Source organism: Ricinus communis, chromosome 6 (assembly GCF_019578655.1).
Source record: "Ricinus communis isolate WT05 ecotype wild-type chromosome 6, ASM1957865v1, whole genome shotgun sequence".
Lineage (NCBI taxonomy): Eukaryota > Viridiplantae > Streptophyta > Magnoliopsida > Malpighiales > Euphorbiaceae > Ricinus > Ricinus communis.
In genome coordinates, this window is record NC_063261.1 from 23,764,396 (window position 1) to 23,788,793 (window position 24,398).

Below are 24,398 nucleotides of genomic sequence, written 5' to 3' on the forward strand. Positions count from 1 at the left end.
TTGATGAAATAAAATGAAATTAATGGACATATAATTATTTTTAGAAAATTTATATGTTTTACTTGTAATGATAATGTATAAATTCAAATACTATAAATATAATGATAATGTGTAATTTGTATATTTATTATAATTTTAGTATTAAGTTATAATATAATTACATGTTAAATAATAGATTTTATTTAAAAAGTTTAAAAGATTAATTTGTCTAAATTTTATTATTATGTTATTTATCAGACTTTTACATATGTATTTATTTTTATTAATCAAATAATAACTAGTAGTTTTGACATATATATTAAATTTATTATTAGTTATATATATATATATATATATATATATATATATATATATATATATAACTAATAAATTTAAATTTTTATGGATTAAAAGAAATTATATAATATGATATTAACTGGAGAGGAGTTTTTATTTGCTTTCTTTTAAGAAGTGGGATAGAGCTGAAACAGTGAGCAAAATTGGGTACATAATGTCATTAACTTATTCTGCATTTCCATTTCACAAATTACAGTCCCTAAAATCCAAAAACAACTAAAAGAAAACACAGCTCCCTGCAAATGTCTCTCGATGGCACAGAACATACCTACACAGGCACTCCCAGAGCCGCCGGTTCAGGCCCGGCTCATGGCCCCACTCGCTGGTTTGTTAATCGTGAACCGGTCAGACCATGCCCTCACATAATGCTAACCGTAAGCCAGCTTGCTCACTTGCAAACCCATATTTCTTTTGTTGTTTATGGAAAGAAATACAATGTGTTTTGAATTTGATGTGAAGGGGTTTTTATGTATGTATAAGTTATTTTGGATGTGTTGTAGGCAATGCAAGAGAGAGAGCTGACAATGGTGAAAAGTGGCAGGTGCAATGGGGAATCAGAAGCTAAGCTGTATATATCCAACTTGGATTATGATGTTTCTAGTAAAGACATCAAGGTACTTCTCCTTTTTTTTCTTCTTTAATTTCTTGATAATGGGTCAATGTATTCTTTTTATCAGTTAATCTAAGTGATAGCTTTAAAACACTGCATTATGTCGTATATGCTCTCAGGATTGGTAGATATTTGCTTGCTGAGCAGTAATGTATGGTTTCATGGGATAGGCATGGTTTGTAAGTTTATAATAGAGGTCAATATCATATGGGTTTTCATTGTTTCATAAGGCTCACTGCTTCATATGTGACCTTTTTAATTTAGTTTCTTTTTTTTTAACATTATACTTATTAATGATCTGCACATTCTCAATTTTGAACAGCTAGCACTTTTGTCCTGTTTTACACTGGCCTACTTTGAATGAATCATGCAAGATGAAGATTCAAATACTCGTGTGTGTGTCATTAATGTATGTTAGGCTCTCTGCAGTTGCTTTTCTCTGATGTTGGAGAACTGAGAAGTCAATCAGTTCATTATGATAAAAGTGGAAGATCGAAGGTGTCTACTCGTATTTGTGTTCTACCTTTCCCTCATTGAAAATGCATGTATATCCATGGCTTAGATAAATTCTCTCTTTTAGGGAACAGCTGAGGTTGTCTTTGCTCGTCAAATAGATGCTCTAGCTGCTATGAAGAAATACAACAACCTTCCACTTGATGGGAAGCCAATGATAATTGAACTTGTAGGAGCTGATTCTTTTACTTCAACAACATAGGAAGACCCAATGATGTCCTGAAAAGGTATACCAGTGTTTGCTGTTCTTGTTGTTTTTGCATTTGTTCAATCACATGATAGCGTATTTGGAGCCATTGACTACTTGATATTTGCAGTAGATCACCTTGAATCACCAATTTCAAAAGGATGACTTCTTTGATTACATGAGCATCTTAACATTTTGAATATGTGGTGTTCTCCATTATTTATTCATTAAGAGCTTTAACCAAGTTTGACTGGCTGGCTCATCTTACTATCTGAGATGACAAATAACTTCGACCCGTGCTTACCGGATACTTTGCTTTAAGTTTTAACTTTTGATTCATTGCTTTTGGAATTTCGTGTCTGCTTTTTAAATTAAATTAATGGAATTAACATTACATGAGTGCATTAGCATGTGCTGTTGTTAAATATGAACATATGCAATGACTCCAATTCATAAGGACGGTAGTATAGTGCAATGTATCTCCAATTGATAAATGGAACTGATTCATACTGATAAAGCAGAAGAGTTCAAAAGATACATCATTTCTTTACATTAGTGCTTGCTATATCCAAAAAGAGAATTCATTTTCCCCTTTCTTTTAATCATTTGCTTCTGCATCTCTTACAGTGTCTTAAAGTATTATGCTCCTATCCTCAATATGCATGTTTCAGATTTGTCCCATCATAGCGGTCAATAAAGTTTTGGTGCTAGAGGTCCAGGACATAGTGGTAAGAGTGGTCGAGAATTTACAAAGACTCGGGGGCAAGGGGCACGCCACAGTGAGAAGCCAACTGCTGAAGAGCTTGATGCTGATATCGAAAGATACCACCTTGAAGCGATCAGTTTGAAAAAGTTATCATGAACATTTTTTTGCATTAACCATTTCTTCATAGGCTCTTTTAACTTTGGGGTTAGAGCACTTACATCACTGAACAGGATGGTGGAAGAACGCAAGCTGGGCATGGCCATCTGAGAGTAGTTTACTCCCCGGGATTAGTAAATCTTTTGGTTTGAATAGGTACTTTGGTTTGAATGGAGATCATATAGTGTCATATATGCTTCAGTAAGAATCAAACTTTCTGGTGAGAGTTTATCCTGAAAATTCCGATGAGTACCATCTTGTTACCAACTGCATTTGTCATACTTATTGCATAATGTAGTGGTAATCGCAGCTAACTGCAAATGACATGATTCATTTGGCTGACCTCATTTTTATTGGGTGGATTATATGCAATCATTTCAAATGTCGTGCAGAGAGACATTTCTTTAATGAAAAGAGAAGCCTCGCAATCCCAAATGAGATGCAAAATTGGCACTATAGAAGCTTCATTCCCACCATTGACCATGTATTATCTGAAGAGGTGGTAATTCGATAGGCGTACATTCTAGTCTACATGTTGAAACGAACAAGTGGTATGTCTAACCTTCATATCATGTGAAATGGCAAATAAATAGTTGCATGAATAAGAGCTCCATATGCTATCCAACAACTCCGGAATTTGTATGAAATTAAAGCACCCTACCCTAACAAATCAATGGGAAAGGTAACCCAGCAAAATAAAAAGTTCAATATGGATATAGAACTAAGCTTTGTTATCATCTGCTAATAGATGTAAAACCAAATTCATAGACTCGAGACAGTCAATGAGAACCAAAACTTTCTATTTATTCAAAATCAGCTCAGAGATTCAAAAGTCAAAAACAATAAAATCTCAACACATTATACAAAATTTGCACTTGCTACAAGAAATTACATATTTACAATGTCTAAATAAATAATGAATACATTCCAAAAGAACATATAAACTGCACTCTGAAGATGTCTTTAGTTATAGACATCTGCACAATTCCCCTAAAACCAGAATTGGAGAGCCTTGCTAACCAAAAGCCAGCTTCTAGCACCATTCCTACTGACTAAACATACAAAATTCTAGGTGTGTTTTTGTCACAATAGTTGATAAACCTTGGTGAATTAAAAAGAATTCACAGGTTTATTGTGTGATGGTGGCTGTTTAAAAAGGAAGCCAGCATTAATGTCATTTTCCAGAATGTTAAAAATTGAAAGGCCAAGAGGAATCATGATTCTGTACAAACAAAAAGAAGGATTCTCTTGCCATCTCCCCCAGAAATCTCTTTAGATATAAATCACAACAGTTACTGCATCCACATGAAAAGGAAAAATACATTAATAACAGGCAAATAACTTATATTTTGGAGATTCTCTTAATCTTAAATGGCTCCACAGGAACACTAAATGAACTTATGATTGCCATGTTCACACTTATGACGAACTTTAGAAATTAAAAACCCTTGTGATAATGATTATTAAATATCTTGAGCATTTAAAAGAAATAGGTGTAAGCCTACAACAGCTTAATATATATTCAGATAGATTTCCCCTTCTGATTTGGGGAAGGCAAATGGATTAATTACTTGCTAAATCCCCTTTTTGTTTGGGGATGGGGGAAGGGCAGGGGAGGGAATGATTTAATGTATATGAAATTCAAATATTTGATTTTCTAATACTTCCCCATTTTCCAATTTTACCATTCCAATATTAACTATCCTAATAACTTGTTCCCCCATTTTCTAACTTTTCCATCACACCTCTAATCAAATAAGGGAAAGGATTAATTCACTCTCCCCTTCTTCCTCCCCTTCTTAACCTTCACCCATAATTGAAAAGAGCTACTAATAACTCTGATTTTTCTTCCCTTTCACTTCAGTTTATTCCCAACCTTCTTCCATTTTTAACATCAAAAACAATTTAGTTGCAAGTCTTAAGACTCTTCCATCGCGGCAAACAATGCCTTAAATCTGAAAAATTAAAGCTGGGGATGGAAATAAAGTACCTGAAGCTATGTTGAATCCCAGAACCTGCAAAAATTGAGGCAGAAATGAAGGATGGCCAAACCAATCAATACCGTAACTCCAAAAAGTTTCCTGAATATATTGTACTCTGGCTTAAGTGACCCTTCTCCAGATTTCAAACCTTCAGGATTAATGCCTAATTTTACTGATATGAAGAAACCTCCAGTGGTTGAATTAATGGTTAAATACGTACATGACATGGGCACCATCAAGCTCGTCATTTGCCAAGCAGTCAAGGCAAAACAATTGAATAGACAGCTCATCATGGAGCAAAGATATAAAGCACTATGGTTTCCCAGAATGATTCAATTTCCAACTTGAACTAGTATAATCACCTTTTTCTCTTTCTATCAGAGGAGATGATCTGGGAGCCCATACTCTGCTTAAATAAATTTTATTGGATGAAGTACTTCCATGGATCAGAATACCTGCTCTATGCTTGCCTAGAAAAAAAAATATAATCCAGCTGGGGGTCTTCAGAACTTGGTTAGATGTTGCCAGGCAAAAGGTCATAAGTGTCAAGAGCATAGAATATCAACACACTGTCTCCAAGATGAGGAGCAACACATTTCCACATTGGTCACTAAACTATAGCCCATCATTTGATAGCTGAAGTATTCCGCGCATCTGAAGGTATGGATTTTCCAATAGCTTTTCATTATTGCTCTGAAAAGGAAGAAGCACATGCGAACATTTAAGCAACATTTAACACTGCTATCTCGTAAATGCTACAAGTACCAAAATATTAGTACTGTCCTAATGAAGATTTCCAGAACATCTAAATATTCTGAAGTGCTCAAGGATAGACTCATCATACAATGATGAGCTACCAGAAATAATAGCAGAAAGTATCAGCTCACTACTTTTAAGGACCTTTCTAAGCACACCATTTTTTTTGAAAAAACTGAGCTCGAAATATTTAGTACAGCACCAGCCATATATGATTATTTGAGTTCTACATTCGATAAAAAAATATACTATATTTAGCTGCACCAATTTTGTTCCTATCAAATATTGCAAAATATGAAACTAAATTGTATTAGGATCAGAAAGAATTCATGTCCAATTAAAAGACTAGCATTATTCACATGCTTCATTTTACAAAGACATTAAATGAAACCCCCCACACCAGGGGTATAGTTAAAACATGTAAGAGAAAGACAGGCATGGAACGTACTTGTCCCTTTGCAGTTGGTCTTATACTGTTTATGTTTCTCTCTTTTTATATTTATGTGCAACTTCCATTAAATTGTCAAATAAAGTTCTACCTGCTGTGCTTTGAAGACAAGATTCTGAAGCATGTGCTGGTACTCATCAGGCTTTTCTGTCATCATTCTCTGAAAAATCCCAATTTAAATTGGTAAGCATAGATACCAAATCCAAGAAATCAAACAGGTTACAGTCATCAAGGGAGAAAAATCTTGCCTTCAAAAGAAACGCTGAAGAGTAATATGCAACCCTTGAATCAGTATCATCTAAAAGTTCTCTGCCAAATGCAAAAAGTAGAAGATGTTAAGCATGTCTTAACAAAAAGGTTTAGCAACAGTTTTAGGGAGTAAAGAATGAGAAATCACCTAAAAAATTCTTCTCCTCCAACTTCTTGAAAAGCAGAAGGATCTGCCGTGCATTTACCAACTAGAAGCAAAAGAAGAGTGGCCCTAATATCTGATGCAGCACCAGGAAGGTTTCCTCGTCCTTTGCTTCCAACCGCAACTCCAAGTGCAATATCATCTGTTGCTGCACCAGCTAGCTGAATCAATGGCCAATAGAATAATGCAGCAGGAACACGTGCAACCAATTGCATAGGAACAATGGCCTGCCCTTGGAGAAGCATTGCAGCCATTGACACTGTCCCACGAGTATCGGACGCATTAATGCTGTGGCTGGATCTACCATCAGTTTCATCTAGAAATCCATCATGCAGACTGTTCTCTAGCTGAGAGGTACGCTCAGGACCATCAAATTTTTTATTTTCATCTATGCCACCATAAGCTTTGCTCTGTTGGGTATTCTCCCTGTATTGTATCATAGTTGACGGAAAAACTTTAAGGCACAGCTGAGAGAACAGTATGTCACACATCTGCTTACGAAAACCAACGGAATGTGAGGTTTAGCACATTATCAAACCATATATGCTAATATCAATAAAACATGGATGTGCATGAGGTTTGAAATTAAATGCAAAAAGAGAAAAACTGCAACGCGGAATCATTAATTTGTGAAATATAACAAAGGCAACAGAATGAAGACCGAATATGAGTAGATGTCATCTCACAAGCAGATTCTTATTTTCTTATAGCCTTTATGAATGCAAGGGAGGATGATGCACCATTGACCAAAATGCACCAAGCCATCAGGTAGTTTTGAATGCTATTCTCCTAGAAATTAAGGACAAAAATAAATTACTGGCAGAACTGCCATCTGGTCAGTAGAAAAAATTAAATTTACATTACGAGTTAGCAAATATGCTGTGTTGAAAAAATCTTCAAGCTGAAAATGGTAGATCAGAGTTTCATGCCCTTGTAGCCCAGGTAAAACGTTAATTATCTCAAATTATGTGTGGTTTGAACAGTAGGTTTACAGATTATCTACGTAACATACCTTCAAGATGTTGATACGATCTGTTTCAGTTATTTGAGTTACCAAGGACAAAGCACTGCTCATGATGTCTATAACTGCATTTGCTTTCCTAAGTCGGTGATCTGTATGTTCTTGACCAACATTGCTGCCGTTTACTTGTTGCATTTCATTCTCATCCAGCAAAAATTTGCATCGCATTAGTAGCCTCTCTAGGACAAATAGGAAGCCCCATCTGATGAGGTAATGTTTGGATTTCAGAAGTCCACACATAAGCCAAATGGACAAAGGGACATCAGATGCAGCTGAAGTATCATGAACACCAGCACAAGCAATTTGATGCTGCAAGCCTTTTATATTTGACAGTATATTTGCATCCCTTCCATCACTAATTTCTGCAATAAGCAAATCTCCTAACCAGGTATATCCATTCTGGCGGTAAGCAATTCTTTCCGAATGAAGAAGAGAATGCAAAGTGATCCATGCAAGCTTTGCTTTTACAATTCCACTATTTCTTAGGCCTGCACTTGCAATGCTTTCCAAGGACTTGCAAGATTTTGTTATCTGCATCAGATGGGTGAATTCTTTGTCCAAATGAGTAAAAGAACCAATTATTGCATCCAATTTCTCTGTTATATTTTCCAAGAGCTACAAAAGATAAAACTAGATTTAGATTGCAGCAATAATAATAAAAAAATGTAATAAATTAACATTAAAAAGATAAGATTCTAACACATATGAAGCATATGTGCAGTGTAAATAAAAAATTTTCATATATATTTACCATCGGTGAATCTTATCAGAAGAACATGGAAAGCAAGCAAGCAAATTTAAAACAATGAAGCAGCTAAAAATAAATCCTTCATGCCAGAATAAAGCAGCGTGTGTGTGGCGCGCATGAGGTAAGCAGGCGCCTGAAAAATCATTTCATATGTTTCCAATTCGCTGTATGTCCGTATCAGATGAACAAGAGGGAATATATTTCCATCCTAGTAAGTAAATTTTGGTCTAATCAAACGGCTATCCAAATAAAATGAGGAGGCAGAACCAAACTGCCAACAGAACATATAATTTGACTACTCAACTAGAAACTTATTTGCAACTGAATCCATCATATTAATGGGTTTTTGCAGATTTAGCATTCATCTTTATACATATAAATATAACACAAAACTAGTTAGAAGCATTAAGAATTCAATTCCATTAATTGAATAGAACTGATAGTAAATATGACATAATTCTACTATTGACTATTCAATTTATGTGAATATTGTATATTAGTCAATCACATAGGTATTAGAAGTTAATCACTAGTACTGGATGGGTGATGCATTATGTGGGACACAAATTAATGAACTACTACAGAGATCCCAGAATTTTGGTTGGGTCTTGAGAACTTTGGCAAGGCTAAATTCTAAGAGCCTATAAGTTTAGACTCATGTCACGAATGTGCCAATGGAGCCTGTGTTCATCTCAAGCCGTATGTACTACTAGGGGTCGGACAGTGATAGGTCTAGCATCGATCGCATAGTAGATTTCCATCTGGATTCTGTCTTTAGAGCCTCCATTATGTAGTTCAAGATTCAAAAGGGAGGAGACAAATTAATTCACAATTAACATGCTACTGTAAAGTTAAACCAACAAATCTTAGGATTGTATTGCTAAAGATAAATGCAGTTGCAGGGAGTAGGCACTTCTCTTCCAAGTAATATTTGTAGGATTGCTTTGCCGGTATTCTTGTAATTAAAGTATTTTGGATTGCTATTACAGCAAAGTCTAGTCCAAGTGTAACCAGAAGCTTTTGTACTTATAAGCAGGTTTCTTATGTACCCCGGATTAAGAATGATTATACTTAATAAAACTGAAGTGTTATTTACGCTCTAGAGGTCTACAGATTTTATTTTTCTCGTGGATTCAAGGATGTTTAAGGGCTACTCATCCTCTGGCTTTATTCCCACACTTCCTTATGCATCAATAGGGAACTCATAAACTCAGTCATTTCTGACAAATATATCACTTAAACCATGATAGCAATGCGAATTACAGTTGTCCTAAGTCAATAATTGATTTTTTTGGTTGATAATTAAATGATGAAAGTAATTAATAGCAGAAATTGGCCAATTCAGCTATGACTTTGGACATTCTAGCCATTCAGCCTGGTATCTGGTATTTTACTAGGAAATACACAGAAAAGTATAATTTGTGCATATAGTTTCTAGGTTTCCCAAAGGCCAATCCCCAGAAAATGCCCTCCCTTCCTAGGTGAAACATAGTATAAACACCCTTGGAACCACATAAGCAGTCTTAGGCTTACCATATTTAGTCGCTCATTATTGGAATATCTTGACAATGCGGCAGATATGGATCTTCTCAAAAGCTCTCCGATTCCTTCCACCCCAAGTTTAACAGAAATATAAAAAGCTTCAGGTGCATCAGCAAGAGAAAGCAAGGCTGATAAAGGTTGAATCTCATCATCAGCATATTCAGAAACTCCAGCAGCTATGCATGATTCATTTATTTGATGCAACACATAGTCAAAGAGAACCAAAAATAGATTTCTCCTGTCTTCTCTCAAGGCAGCAAGTGAATACTGGAAGAGAACAAAAACTTATTTGTTCAGATGTAGGTAAATTCAATACAACTACTAAAGCTAATTGTAGGTAAATTCAATACAACTACTAAAGCTAATCAACTATACTTCAGTTTTTTCCAAGTTGTGGATGAAAATAATCACAAACCTCATAGAAAATAAAGTCGATTCCTCCAATCAGATCAACCTGGTCTATGAGAAAGACTCGGGTGCTTGGTACATCTAGAGTAGGCCCATCAGACACTTGATAAAACATGTTCGTTAACATGCAAATTAGATTGCTATGAACTAATTCAGCCCAAGAATTCTTCCTGCTAATCTCAATAAGTGTCTTGATGACCTGAAAATGGAAACAGATAACTGATCAAACCTGACTCAAAGAAAAAGTTCACTATAAACTCCACAAAATTACAAATAACAGGCAGAAGATTGGAGAACAGATGTGGATGAAGCAAATACAAAGTTACAAACAAGCAATTCAATTATAAACTCCACTCACAATGTGAGGTTAACTAGGGATGGCAATGAGTCGAAGATGAGGAAATTAGTTTTGAGGTCCGTGTCTTATTTTTGTGGTGGAATGAGTTTTAAGTGTGAAGCATGGCAGGGCAGGTTGGGTGGCTATTGCGCAATGAAGTAGAAAAAAGAAGCAAAAGGAAGTATAAAAATCTTATATTTTATAAACAAATTTATAGATAATTTCTTCATAGAAGGCGGTATTCTGCTTACTCCAATTCTACATATATAAACAGGGCATGAGGCAGATATTACCTGCCTCATTAGGGCTACATAAGGCAGATACCTGTTGGGTCAGTGCACAATTGGCATCCCTCAAGTAACAATAGCTTATAAAGTTAACAAGAAATGAAAAATTTCTCAGTATTTGCGAATAGGAAAGAATTTCCAATTATATGCAAAGATACAAGCAAGAAAGAACAGGGAATATTAGTTAGACAAATCTCTTTCTCTTTTTCCTCGCTTTCTCACTTGAGAGTATTCAGTCTAGCAATTTGGTAAAACAATCTCTCACTGGAATTCTTTTCATGGAGTAGCTTGTCCTCGACGAGGATCAGATTTCTAGATCCTTCATTTTAACAAATTTTGGCCATTTCAAAGTTACAAGTTGCACCGTAATACATAAACATAAAGCACATAGTACAACTAATTTAAGTTGGTAATCATCACAAATACATTAAAAGTTGTGACAACTTCGCTGAATGCAAATAGGAGTGAAGTCTACCCTTTTTTATATATTCTCTGATCACAAAATCAAGACTATAATCCCTGACAAAATTTAAGGGCCAGCTAATATTCAATTTCACTTTCTGATCCTTGTTTAAGATTCCTGTAAATATCAGAGGATGCCCTTTCTTCAAAACCCCTTACCCCCAAGTAATGAACTTAGAATCTATCAAACATAACCCCTGGATTGTGAAGGGATTGAGATGATATTCCTAACCAACACCAATATTGCTTAGGCATGGGAAACATGGTTGGAATCAAGATCCCCACAACAGCTCCTAGTTGTTCACATCATCAAAAATAATCTCCTCTAGCATAGCAAGTTTCTTGCTGGTCAAAACAGCACAAATCTTTTGCTACAGAAAATCTCAGTCTTGCGATGGTACAATTAAGTTGAAAAGTCAGAAGGAAAATTCTAAGTCGCCCTCATATCAAGCCAATACAAGAACTATTGTCTGAGACACACAAATTAGACAGTTCATGCTGTATAGAGCAGCATAAATTAGGGGATTAAACCAGAAGATGCATTCCAAGAGAGCAGCATGAATAAGTAAAGATACCAAGGAAATAATAACTCACCCTTATGTCAAGACCTTCTATTCGATTCCTCAATATTTTACCTCTATCGCAAACAAAATAAAGTAAACAACTGAAAGCAGATGCCCAGACAGATTCTTCCTTCTCCTCTGTCTGTAAAAGATTTTTATGAGCTCAAATACTAATGTATTATAAGAAGTTAAGAACAATAAAAATAGTACATTGTCAGCAGTAATATCATACAGGTGGCACTATTTTGTGTTATTAACTACTTGGTGAAATAAATATGTTTCTGAATATTCAAGCAAAACCACTGAAACTATAGCCCCAGCTCATGTCATGCATTATTATTGATATTCTAAGGCCCATCATAGATCCTGAAACAGGATTATCACGTATTGAGTGTTCAGTCCTGATCAGATCATGATAGTAATATTTTGATTTTTAGTTTCTTCAAGAATTATAACTATTTCAGTTAAATGTTGACAATAAGAAGATAAAAAACATTGGATTTAGTTAAATGGTAAAGAGGAGCCGAGGTAGATCAACTAATTAAAAAGAGTTGCTTAAATGATGATAACTGGAGCCATACCTGGACAAGAAATAGAAGTACTTCATATAAAATGCTTAAAATCCAAGATTCAATGCTATCAATAGCTGATGAAGTTCCCAACTTGTTAATAGAGGTTGCCTTTCCATTCCCCTGTGTAGCAAGTTGCTCTTCAATATCAGCAAATGGTTCTTGTTGATACTCTTCTTCAATTGTGGAAGTATCATCTACCATCATTGGTTCCAGTAACTGACCATGGACCCCAAGATTCAGAATCAAATCAAAAGCACGAATTCTGCAAGCTGCTTTTGGAGAACTAAGCATTTCCTGAAACATAATTGCAAAAAAAACATTAGAAGCTCTAACCATCTCTACTCAAAAACTCAACATTTAATTGATGCAGCACCTCAAGCATGGACAGAGTGAGAGGAGCAGCGGTCTCAGAGTCCAATACATACCTACAAAAATCATTTCATTGACCTTCCATGAGCAATTCATGTAATTATAATAAGAAGGGAAAAAGAAGAAACTGAATCCATTGACCAATTAAAGAAGGATTAATGGCGAACCCAAGTGCATTGAAACTTAAGAATTTTGAGATTCTTTTATTTTCAGTTGTAGTCCTAAAAGGAACCCACATTGATCAGCTTATGATCAGTTATTTTTTATTTGGATTGCTCCTTTGCCTCAACTAAAGTTAAATGGTTTGACAACTTTGTTCCCTGAATAGCTAAACTAAAATATGGCAGTACAATGTCCAAGAAATTTCCATCAATTGATCTCACAATACTATTCGGTGAAACAACAGCAACAGATCAAGGATGGAAATAAAAGAGATGTCTACGCTAAATTATTCAAACTGAATAAGAGAATAGACAAGTCTAAAGATTCAAGCTAGAAGCTTTTTGCAATGAAAGGTTGTCTACAGACTCGATCACCTAATGCTGACAATGACCTGATCACAATAAAGACAACTGGTAATTAACCGTTCAAAATTGTGATTTGTGAGTTTATCCTGATAAGAACCCTTTCCTCCCAAGGGATAAATTTGCTGATCCAAAACTTCTCCAGTTTCATAAGCCTATATAATCATATTCATTTCTATATATGCTTGAACAAAGACTAATCCACTCACAATACACTTTGGAATAGTAGCATGCAACTTTCCTTTCCTCACATTGCATGCAACGCAGTGGCAGTTCACTTTTTCAAATAGCTTACGCCTCAGGAAAGAATCAAGAAAGGCCAATGAAGAGGTGAATTCCAATATTATATAATGTTGTGCAATCAGAGCATTGCAGATTACGCTCAAATGAATAGCAGAGCAACCAACATATGAATCACTGCATCAACTAACCATGTACCGTTGTGTAAGCACATGTATGACTACAAATATAGATTCAAAAGATTTGACTATAGGTTATACAATAGAGCAAAATGATAAGAGCAGGTGACTCCTATCAAAACTTACATGTCAATAACAAGCTTAATAAGGACACTGACAGCCACATCCATTGAAGGCTTTCCACTGTTGTTACTTAATCTAGATGATACGGTGAAATTATTAGCACTCGGAGAAGATGTCTCTGAGCATACTGCAGCAATTACCTCGCATACCTCAGCAGGATTCAATCGTAAGGGTTGTTGTTCACTGAGTCACATATATTAAAAATTAGAAGGATGAGAATGACAGAGGAAAAGGAAATGGCAAAAAGTAATGACTTCAACTTCAAATATTGAATAGAAAAGGAAGAAATCATTATTCAAATAAAAGACTTCCCTCATCCATGGTATTAAATAATTTCAAAAAATAGCCGGCCTTTCAATAGACAAGTATTTCAATCCATAACCAGAAAGGTTAAGTCACAAATAGATACTGTTAATTTAGATTAACACACACGATACCACACGCCCAATATATTTGAGAATGATATTAACATGAAATTAAATAACACGGGCTGAAGTGAAGTACATAACTAATACATAATATTTTCAGGAGGTTTCCAAACAGAAGCATGATAACAATGCCTTTTTCTTAATCAGTTACTATGTTTCATGAGTGCCCTTTCCATTTATCAATGATACTATAATTTGTCTACCCATTAAAGCGAATAACATATTAATCAGGGGAGAAGTGAAGGTCTTAGAAATAGACACGAAGGAGAACTCTTCCACATAACATTGAAAATACACATCATATGACTTAGAAGGGATGCAAAACTGGGATTGGTTAATATTAATGACCAAAAGAAGAATAGGAAGAGCCTGTGCCATCTAGATACAATACAATGCCACAGCTATAACTGAAAGGATCTCCCATTTTGTACCTGTAATGACGATACTGGAAAAGTGGTCGAGCACGTGGACGAAATGTGCTTGCAGGAGAATCATCCCTTCAAAATGGGAATTATAAACAATCAGAAACATACTCAACATTTCACAATCACAAGGTCAAACTGTAATTAAAATACATGGATTGGAGCATCAGAATGATCATGACCGAAAAGAACTTCACTTTCAGCATAACTATAACCAGGCTCCAAGGCTGTGATAAGAGGAATAGTTGTAAAGGAAACACATTAGTACTTTTTTTGTTTAGTTGAAACTTTTCATCTAGCATTCTCCTTAGATCAATAACTAAATCTTATATTTCCAGCAGAATTGTATGGATAAATGAAATTTTTCTAACCATAAAATGATACATCTACTCTTCATTTTGTAATGTTCTTTCTAACTGACTAGGGATAAGTAATAAACTTTTACTATTCTGTCTACCTCAAGTTTCTAAGATTCCAGAACTAATGTATGATTTATGTTTAAGAAAAGAAGTGTAACAGAGGCTGATAAATGAAGTCAACCAACTCCACCACATGCTGGTTTAATTCAGATCCTTAACTAGTGGTATGATGAGATATGTTTGTAATGTTTGTAAGAGTTAACCCCAGTTGAATTTGGTTGTCTAGACCTAAACAACACAGGGACAATGCTAATAAAGTCTGAAAATGTTGACCTCAAATTGATTTAAAGACTTCAGAGAAGAATTAACAAGCCCAGGTGTAGACAATTGAAGGATACAGATCATTATTACTCTCCCGATACAAGCCAACGTGACTTGAATATCAAGTAATCACAACCTTAGATAGATGAAAATGCAGCCTTTGACTTAGTCTTAGCACAAAAATAAGTTGTCCATTTAGAGAAGAAATGAAGTTGTGCATAAAAGTAGAAAGGTAAGTTTAATTAGAAAAAATTCTCCATGCATGACAAAGAAATCATCTCAGCAAGAAGGACATGCCAAATTTGGCGAGGTCCTGCTTTACTGCGTTTGGATGCCGTTATTGCTCTTAAATGAGGGCGAGCAGTAGCCGAGTTGGTAATTGTTGTAAATGATGAGGGCTGCAACAGTTGATCAAGATAAGGCATGTCAGCAGTTCCAAAATACTTCCAGAGTTGACCCTTCATTTTCGCTTCCATGTCCCCTACAAGTAGAGCTGCAGCACCTAGTTCTAGGAAATTACGTGTGCTCACATCTTGAAGATCCACAACACGACCGCTGCATTATGAAACATGGCATGCATTCAAGTTCATTGTTTACGAAGGATATATAAATAACGCAATAGATAGTGCAAAAACAAAAGGCATATAAATACATAGGGCACATGTCAACTGCAATTACTTTTCAGTTGTGAGATATGACAATGGATGTTCCCCAACCCAACGCCATTTCAAAACATCAACTGCTATATAATCCTGGTCCTCTCTTGCGTCAACTTTTTCAATATTTGTCAAGTTTGAAATAGGTAAAATTGTAACATCTTTCTTCTCCAAAGATTCTCCACTGTTTGCTGGGCTTAATTGGGAATTGAAGGATCTACTCAATAAAGATGAAAGAGATGGAAGTGACTGTCTTGATACAGAAGGAGCTCCAGCAAATCCAGCTGGTTGGAATGACCGCTTTGGAACATATTTAGAGACTAGAGACCGCACATAAGTTAATGACTTTACATCTGAACTAGAGGCAAAACTGGACACAGGCAAGGAAGGTGAAGAATTTGTAGAAGTTGTCGATGCAACAGATTGTTGTACCAAAGATCGTGAACATGGTGATAGTTGTCTATTTGGGCTAATATCACATTCAGCAATTGTGTGCACACAAAACCGATCAATCTGAAGTAATGTCTCCTCACTTGGTTTACATCTGCAGCAAAAGAATAATAAATTCAAAAATTTTAATGTGAAACTAGCAGAGATATTGTATCAAAGGCATTAAATTATGTTGAACCATAAAGTCTAATGTGAATCTAACATACATCTAGCTGAACCTACAAAATAAGAAGAGCCTTTCAAGATTTGAAGTTCCACCATGTTGACGCCATGTGTTGTTTAACACAAATATAAATAAAAGATATATCCTTTTCAAACTTCCAAAATTCGATAAAACTGCAGTTAATAGGTCTACAATAGACTGACTACCAACTCAATATAAATTTGTGGTGGGGAATTGTGAAGGCAAAGAAACACAAATAGTCACATATCATGGCAAGTTGCAGGACCATTTGCAAGGTAGACATATTAAAGTCATCAAGAATTTCATCCTCCGTACACAGTTACACAATTGATCTCGCATCCTTTACAGATTATATTATATTAGGACAGACCTGTACGTACATTCACCAGTCCAGGTTGACTTAATGCTTATGGAAGACATAAGCTTAAGCATAACATGTCAGCAACGCTAGCTAAATGTAATAAGGTCTAAATTTTTACCTCTTAAGAATTCCCAAGGCTATGCAAGAGATTTCTTTGTATAAATTTCTTTATATTACTGATTTAGTGAAGGCAGACCAAATAGGGTTGCTAGAGATCAGCACAGTTATAATCAAATTTGAACCAATCCAAGTAATACATGAGTATTTTAAGCTGTTGCTTAAATATGGCAAAGCAGTGTGATATGAAACATAAAGATATACCAATTATAATTTCAAAACAGTCTATGTCTTCTATGTCTTCCTGTATATATACGTAAAACACAACAAAAACCTTCCACAGTTTATTTTTAAATTTCAGATCTCCATATTAAATCCAATAGTATAGCTATATCTCAAATTAATAAAGAGATTAAACAATGATGCTTTCCAGTCTCACGCCTAATTTAATCAACCAAGAAATCTCTTAAACATCCTGAAGTAAGAATGAAATATAGTTAAGGGTTAATGTCCTACCCTAGAATCTCAATTATTATGATTCCTATTACACAAGGGAATAACTACACTATCAAATGACTTTTGCATATATGTATTATATAACCATGTGAGCTCTTAAGAATTATGGATATACTGAAACAAAATCAGCAAAAAAGAAAATAAACTATAGAAAGATCAATATATACATCAGCTTCCATGTATTACACTATTAATTGTGAGTTAGTTATATGATCGTGTCTTTTGTCAAACACAAGCACATAGGCAACAAAAGTTAGTGAAAGACAGCATACCGTATAAGGAACCGCTTCAAAAGATCCACACACCTTTTAACAACGGCTGGGCTGGTCAAATTAAAGACATATTAGCAGAAAAAGACTAAAAAATTGTAACAGCCATTATCCTAGTATGCTCCAAGAAGAAAACAGAAGTTATGCACAAGGGGAGAAAGTAAACCCAAGTTGTGGCATAACAATGTACAACAATATGCAAAGTTGTATAATATTATGGCTGGCATGTTAATGTGCATTTCATGTAACATAAGAACTTGACCTTATCTTCTATGCTGCAAGCTCTGTGAACCATATCTATGGTTACGAACACTTTAACTGAAGCAGCATCAGTTTAGTTTCCTCATGCAAGGAAATCAGTGTATAGAATCCTTACCAAATCATACAAGTGTTATGTTAAGCAAAAGTACTAATATGATTTTTCATTTCCCAGTATTAATTTAGCAAAATTTTACAAGTTTAGACAACTAAAACTAATGTCTTAAGTGTGGGAGCTTAATAAATTGCTTGATAGGGTTCTTAAACTTTCTGCACATAAGCTACCATTTGTGCAACCTTGAAGTTGAAACTTTCCTTGAAGCTATTGGAATTGTAGTTGCTAGGAATGTGAACCACCTAGCATGCAAGACAACGACAATACTTATCACCTTATCACATTCAACCAAATGGAGAGACTTGTGTTTTCTATCTTGAGATAACTTTTTAAGTTGTATGTCCTTCTCATACACTTATGTGTGAATATCATTGTCCATCTCTCATATCATGTACACATAGGCAAAAGCAGCATAATGATTTTGCTTAAGGTTCAGATGAAAGAGACTTTGACTATCCTCTTTTTCAATGAGATGTTTATAATTTCCAATCTCTTATTTCGTTTGAAGCATGCTGAGGAATTAGACTACCATGTCACCCATTATCATGACTCGAATTGCCTAATCAAAAAGGCAAATTTAAGAAAAAGAAATGGCTTCTGGTACAATAATTTACCATGCAGAAATAAAAAGAAAGAAACATTTGTAGATGGTTATTCACAGTCCAGAATGGCCATTGTCATATGAAAGATATATTACATTTACCTGCGCTCCCTTTCAGCAATTGTGTGTTCTAAAATTACAGAATATGCTAAGTCAACTGTTGCAGGTGAAGCCAGATAGTCCTGCCATTATTAAGTTGAAGTTGTAAGTAAAAAAATTAATTTCCATGAACATTGCGTAGTAAAGATAGCATTTTTATTATGTTGACTACTATGATGAAAAAGGGCAACCTAAAAGAAAGAACTCCCTGCTCTACCAATAGCCCAGGGGCCAAGCAGGATGTATTTACTGACTGAGATTACCGAAGAAGACTAGATGGGGAATGAGCTATGCTAGCAAAATATTTAAGTTTTCAATGCACCAAACAAGGAATGTGGTTCAAGGTCTCTAAAAAAGATCATAGAAAGGAAAGAGCATCTAAGGATCCGTTGGCTAGAGTGATTCAATTAAACATGTCCAAGATTCCTCTTCCTCATCACTTCTGTAATTTCTATAAAGCATACTGAACATAACAAAATTGTCTACCTAATAACAAATCACAATAAAATAGTCAATGGTTTTCACCACATAAGAGATACAGCATCCTGTACCAGTGCCTATAAATGACCATGATTAATCCTATACCAGATGTAGTTGAACTACCCCTCCTGTGATGAATTGTTATTCATAAAACCAATCAATTAACAAACCAGCGGTTGTCAATCTCAACAAGAGGCAGTCTTAGCTTATTTTCACTTTCAAGAGAGACGGGGGTGGGTGGGGAGGGGGAGGGAGAGGGAAGACCATTCAAATACTGGAAATAAATATAGCAAATAATAAAACAGATGAATATTAAATACAAAAATACTCGAATTAGAGAAAGCCAAATCAACTACTATGATCCAAGAAGAAGCTATACAAATAAAAGATTTTCACAACCCCCGACCGGTATCCATGAAACTTCTCTAAAATGGTAACAGAGTTTCCACTAAAAGAAATCAATTTTAAGGCGCTATTTACATATTAAGATAAACCATATGAAACAACTGTCTTTTATTTGACACTCAAAGAAACTAGAAGAAAAGCTCTATTACTAAGCTAAACACTCAGCTTCCACAATAGCCTATTTTTAAACAATCTTACTGCTATATATCTCAAATATTACAACTTTAGCGTCAAATTAAATCAACTTTCTTTTGATTGGCCCTGAAGAAACAGAAAAAGCTCTAAATACTAAGCCAGAACTCTAAATTTCCAAAATTACCCTATCACCATTGTACTGCAACAAATCTCAAATTTACAACTTCAGCGTCCAATTGAATTAATTTTCTTACAATTGCACTTAAGAAACTAAAAAATTATCAAATTATATAATTTCAACATCAAATTTCAATAAAGTAAGAAATGAAAAGAAAATTTTAAACTGAAATAAAAAACTCTCAAGATCCAATCACAAATCACAAACCCGGAGAGTCCTAGAAGCTTCGGTGGAGGTATTTCCATGATGCGAACCAGCGGCCGCAGCATTAGCGGAGGAAGATGAGAGACAATCAGCGATGGCACGACGAAGAGGCTCCGGAGGTTTCTTAAGAGACGAAGATCTTAACCTAGACGCGCTTCCAACACCTCCACCAACGCCGCCTAGCTGGTGGAGCTGTAACCTAGAACTTCCAGGACTATTACGCGACGGACTAAAAGTAGAAGAAGACATTTGAAAGATTAATGTGAAAAGAAAAAAAAAAATCTCCTTCTAAAGATTTCAGTTCTTTTTAGGGTTCCACATTTGAAATACAGATTCAATTCCAATTTTCTGTGCTGTGTTAAGGAGACAAGTTCTGATTTTTGATTTGTATGGAATTGTGTTATGGGTTAAGATTGAGATTAGTATATAGATAATTGAGAATTAGATGTAAGTAAATGCGTAGATTTATGGGGTTTGTATTAGCTGGCAACCGCTAAAAATCATGTCTTTTTTTTTCTTTCCTTGGTGAGTGGGAGTCAAGCTCTCTAACAGGAAAATGAAAATAGATTTTGGATTTAAAATTGAGAGAGTTTCTTTATTTTATAAAGGTAAATCTCTGTTAATTTGTTTTTCTTCTTTTGGGAAGTAAATGTAATATTAGTAAGGATAATTACTTTACCATGTCTTTTATATATTTGAATTTATTTTAGTAGGTATCTCAAATTATATTTCATAAAATTATATTTTTCCTTTTCTATAATTGTATATTATAATTATGTAGCCTAAATATATATTTGGATATATCAATACCAATAACCCGCCAACTAATTTTCATTTCTTGTGTCAATTATTCAATAAAAATTGATATTGCTTTTTGTTTCTTCTTTTTTATAGGTTGCAGACTTGTTTACAAAATGTTTAACCTCTTTATGTTTTCGCTTTCTGTCTGACAAACTCTCTAACAAAAAAATGAAAATAAATTTTGAATTTAAAATTGAGAGAGTTTCTTTATTTTACAAAAGTAAATCTAGAAAATAAAATATGTTAATTTGTTTTTCTTCTTTTGGAGAGTAAATGTAATATTAGTAAGGATAATTACTTTACCAAGTCTTTTATATATTTGAATTTATTTTAGTAGGTATCTCAAATTATATTTTATAAAATTATATCTTTCCTTTTCTATAATTGTATATTATAATTATGTAGCCTAAATATATATTTGAATATATCAATAAGAATAATCTGCCAACTAATTTCCATCTCCTGTGTCAATTATCCAATAAAAATATACGGACGGTAGTTCTTTTCTCTTGAAATTAAGAAAAACAGCCCATATTTTTAAATTTGTAGTTATTCTATTTTGCATTATCATCCAACTATTGGTATAGGGAAAAAAAATTGAAAATCATGTAAGAGTTTAGGCGATTGAAATCTCATAGGAACTAGTCGATTTTAGCTCCCCAATGGCAAACTTAAGAAATGAAGCTAGGGAGGCACAATATAAAAGAAAAATAACTTCTGGGAGTAGAATGATAATAATTGGCAAATGGAGGGGAATAGATTAAAATTTGAAGTAGTAACAATATAGGATACTTATAAATATAAGTTAAAAATCAATCAACTGTATTGGCTTGGGAGGTAGTGTTCGCTTCTGGTCTCCCTAGTTCCGCAATCGTGTCTTGAGAACTTCTAAAAATGGTGTTAACAGAGTCTCTACTGAATATATTTTACTTCCCAAGTTTATGTGTAGTGGTGATTAATCTATGATGGTGTTGTTCTTTGGTTGGCTGTGATCTTCTCTCAATTGAGTGGAGATTATGCTAAGATATAAGATGTATTCTTCACTACTAACGATTATTATTTGTTAAAAAAGAGAAGAAATGTTGATCATAACAAGGAGAATGCCAAATTATTCAAAATACCTTTAAGTTAACGTTTTTTAAAGCCCATGAGGCTACGCTCAAAAGCTCAAAGTGGGCGTGATTCGATGGTCAGGCCCAGTTTTCTAACCAAGCCCATGCCTAATAGAGAAAGTCACAGCTGGGCGCTTGAGCATGGTTGAAAAAAGAGTACATCTAATCTAAACACAATTTTTCTGTTCAAAAATCTAAAAACAATTTGTATTGGCTGTTGTATTCGGCTTCTCCTTCGTTTTTGTCTGTTATTGTTTTTAGATTTTACTTTTCTTTCCTTTTTGTTGCTGTTGTGTTTTGTCATTTTGGAAGCTTTTATACCTTTTTGGTGGAATCATCTTGAGCAAATGACCCATCAATCTTGATTTTTGTCCCTAATCTCTATTTTATGACCTATGTAGCCAAATTCTGCAATTGAGTGTGAGAATTTGGCAGCCAAAAAAAAAAAATCCCAAGTTTCTCCCTCTATCATGAAGGTATTTTGATTGGTAACACTAGCTAATTCACTCTGCAATGCATGCATTGTATGTCTCCCCTTTTATTGATACAAAAAGACAAAGAAAAAAGGAATCTTAAAACATTGAATAGATACTAATTCTGATAAGTTTGATTGGTAACACATAATATTCAAACTTAGAGAAGATAACGATGATGATTATTTAGTATTATTATTTTCATCATTATTATAGCTTTGACTTACCGTTATCCCAATTTTGCCCTTCAACAGATTCATCAAACCCAATCTTATCCAGAACCTCACTTAAAACGACCAGCCTGTTATTGCCATACACGTGTCCATTCCGTTTCCTCTTAATCAACTCCTCCGCCAAAACAACCGCCGCATCAACCGTTGACTCCGCACTGTCGTGCGCCGAGTGAATAATCCTTTTCTCCAGCGCCACTTTCGCCGTCAATTTCTCAGCTATCAAAACCACATCTCTTCTAACATTATAATCCCCAATTTTACACTTCAAGATCGCATTAAACCACTCTGGAATCACGAGACCTATGTCGACTTCACTCATGTAAAGGAAACCTCTATCTTTTCTCATTAGCACAAAATCATGACTTATAGCTAATATAAAACCTGCGGCTGATGCGTGTCCTGTTACGGCCGCGATTGTAGGCATTGGAAGCGCGATTAGACTGGAAATTAGAGATCGGAATTTGGATGATAACAACTGGCGGCGTGATTTAGAAGATTGAGTCCACGCGAGATCATAGCCGTTGGAAAAGAATTTCCCGTGTGCGGTGGTGATCAGAACGGAGGAAGGGGAGGCTGGTTCAGATTTGAGTCTCCGGAGAGCTGATTCGAGAGAGTTGAGGAGGTTCGGATTTAGCCTATGCTCGTTGGTGCCGATTAGCGTTAAAATGTAGATGTTTCCTCGCTTCTCTAACGTACACATTTTTGTGATTGATTGCTATTTGATCAGGTGTAGTTCTGCAAGTTTATAGTAGAAAAAAAAGTTTGTATATAATATTTTTTTTTATTTTTTTTTAACTTTTTGTCGTTTTGCACCATGGAGGCAAAGAAATGTCAACCCTGGAGAAAAAAGGCAACACGTACATTCTCAGTCCTCACTCTTACCGGCTTGGGAACACCGGCTGAATCCGGTGCGTGCTAAGCTGACCTTCAGTGGATTTGATTCTCTTTAATATATAATAGATATAGGAATTTTATAAGAATACATTATAGGACCTAAAAAATCTGATATACATAAAAACAGAAATAACTTAAAAATTTGAAAAAAAGAATATTATTATAATAATATAATTATAAATTAAAATAAAATAGAAAGATTTAAAATAAAAACTTATTCCATTAACTAGATAAAATAATTATATATAATATAATAAATAAATTGCTAGTATATATAATTAGATGACAATACTCTATCCATCTATATTCTGGAAAAGAAATTATTCAAATTTAATTAATATTGTAATTATCAAATATCTATTTTAACTCATTGGGGTTATTAAAGCATTGTTTGATATAAATATTCTATTTTCAACTTTCTTTTTGAAGAATTAGTGCATTACTTTGCCTGCACCCCTTGAAGAAGAGTGGCAGCCTCTTGAAAGACAGCCTGCACCCTTTGAATTCCCCCCTACTGTTGAGTCATCTATCAACTTCAGTGACTCGTGGGTTCAAGTTATCATCATTTCAGCCTTCCCTTCCTGCAAAGTAGGGATCCATGGTGAGTTAAAGTACCTTCCTGTAGAGGCTTAATGACGACTTGCACAGTGGAGTTACTGACTTCTTATGAGTTAAAGTCCTTTTTCGAAGGTAGCATCTGAGAAGAGAAATAGAATCTCTTGCAGAGCTGATCATCATTTTGGTGAAACATTAAACTTGATATCACAGTACTCGTTCAGACAAGAGAAAAGAGGTATGTGGTTTGTTTCTTCTTCGGTTGCTTTGTTCTTCTTCACTTGCTCCATTTATAGACCCGTTGATGGAGAAATCCAACACACCATCAACCAGAAATTTAGTATTGAGTTT

The 24,398-nt window shown here is 34.7% G+C and overlaps 3 protein-coding genes across 6 annotated transcripts; 1 reads left to right on the plus strand and 2 right to left on the minus strand.

Annotated features, from left to right (window-relative positions):
* Positions 1 to 448: 448 nt before the first annotated feature.
* On the plus strand, positions 449 to 2,850 carry LOC8265970 (THO complex subunit 4A). 3 transcript variants are annotated; one of them, XM_002528400.4, is made up of 5 exons: positions 449 to 710; positions 837 to 950; positions 1,376 to 1,444; positions 1,527 to 1,686; positions 2,274 to 2,850. In XM_002528400.4, exons 1-4 carry the CDS (start codon positions 579 to 581, stop codon positions 1,659 to 1,661), a joined length of 450 nt encoding a protein of 149 aa, XP_002528446.1. In that variant the 5' UTR covers positions 449 to 578; the 3' UTR covers positions 1,662 to 1,686; positions 2,274 to 2,850. The 3 variants fall into 3 exon arrangements, with proteins under 3 accessions (XP_002528446.1, XP_048232033.1, XP_015580410.1); XM_015724924.3 differs by having other exon boundaries at positions 453 to 710; positions 2,318 to 2,850; XM_048376076.1 differs by lacking the exon at positions 1,376 to 1,444 and having other exon boundaries at positions 2,318 to 2,850.
* Positions 2,851 to 3,291: 441 nt separating this feature from the next.
* Positions 3,292 to 20,542, minus strand: LOC8265972. Of its 2 annotated transcripts, XM_015724930.3 has the most exons (18): positions 19,983 to 20,542; positions 18,581 to 18,660; positions 17,508 to 17,558; positions 15,690 to 16,211; positions 15,309 to 15,566; positions 14,341 to 14,406; positions 13,485 to 13,664; positions 12,420 to 12,471; positions 12,056 to 12,340; positions 11,506 to 11,616; positions 9,833 to 10,024; positions 9,409 to 9,684; positions 7,119 to 7,742; positions 6,092 to 6,597; positions 5,943 to 6,003; positions 5,786 to 5,854; positions 4,499 to 5,183; positions 3,292 to 3,803 (listed from the first exon to the last, which is right to left on the minus strand). In XM_015724930.3, exons 1-17 carry the CDS (start codon positions 20,226 to 20,228, stop codon positions 5,106 to 5,108), a joined length of 3,657 nt encoding a protein of 1,218 aa, XP_015580416.2. In that variant the 5' UTR covers positions 20,229 to 20,542; the 3' UTR covers positions 3,292 to 3,803; positions 4,499 to 5,105. The 2 variants fall into 2 exon arrangements, with proteins under 2 accessions (XP_015580416.2, XP_048232032.1); XM_048376075.1 differs by lacking the exon at positions 11,506 to 11,616.
* Positions 20,543 to 22,394: 1,852 nt separating this feature from the next.
* LOC8265973 (enoyl-CoA delta isomerase 1, peroxisomal) lies at positions 22,395 to 23,494 on the minus strand. The gene has a single exon (XM_002528403.4). It carries the CDS (start codon positions 23,296 to 23,298, stop codon positions 22,576 to 22,578), a length of 723 nt encoding a protein of 240 aa, XP_002528449.2. The 5' UTR covers positions 23,299 to 23,494; the 3' UTR covers positions 22,395 to 22,575.
* Positions 23,495 to 24,398: the final 904 nt, after the last annotated feature.

What these genes read in the sequence shown, in the direction of transcription:
- LOC8265970 (XM_002528400.4), top strand. Translation starts at nt 579, where the DNA reads ATGTCTCTCGATGGCACAGAACATACCTACACAGGCACTCCCAGAGCC. An exon ending in TTTCTAGTAAAGACATCAAG is followed by an intron (nt 951 to 1,375) that starts GTACTTCTCCTT and finishes GGCTCTCTGCAG; the next exon opens with TTGCTTTTCTCTGATGTTGG. An exon ending in ATAAAAGTGGAAGATCGAAG is followed by an intron (nt 1,445 to 1,526) that starts GTGTCTACTCGT and finishes TCTCTCTTTTAG; the next exon opens with GGAACAGCTGAGGTTGTCTT.
- LOC8265972 (XM_015724930.3), bottom strand. Translation starts at nt 20,228, where the DNA reads ATGTCTTCTTCTACTTTTAGTCCGTCGCGTAATAGTCCTGGAAGTTCT. An exon ending in TCGACTTTATTTTCTATGAG is followed by an intron (nt 9,685 to 9,832) that starts GTTTGTGATTAT and finishes GTTCTCTTCCAG; the next exon opens with TATTCACTTGCTGCCTTGAG. An exon ending in ATAATGAGCGACTAAATATG is followed by an intron (nt 7,743 to 9,408) that starts GTAAGCCTAAGA and finishes TATCTTTTGTAG; the next exon opens with CTCTTGGAAAATATAACAGA.
- LOC8265973 (XM_002528403.4), bottom strand. Translation starts at nt 23,298, where the DNA reads ATGTGTACGTTAGAGAAGCGAGGAAACATCTACATTTTAACGCTAATC.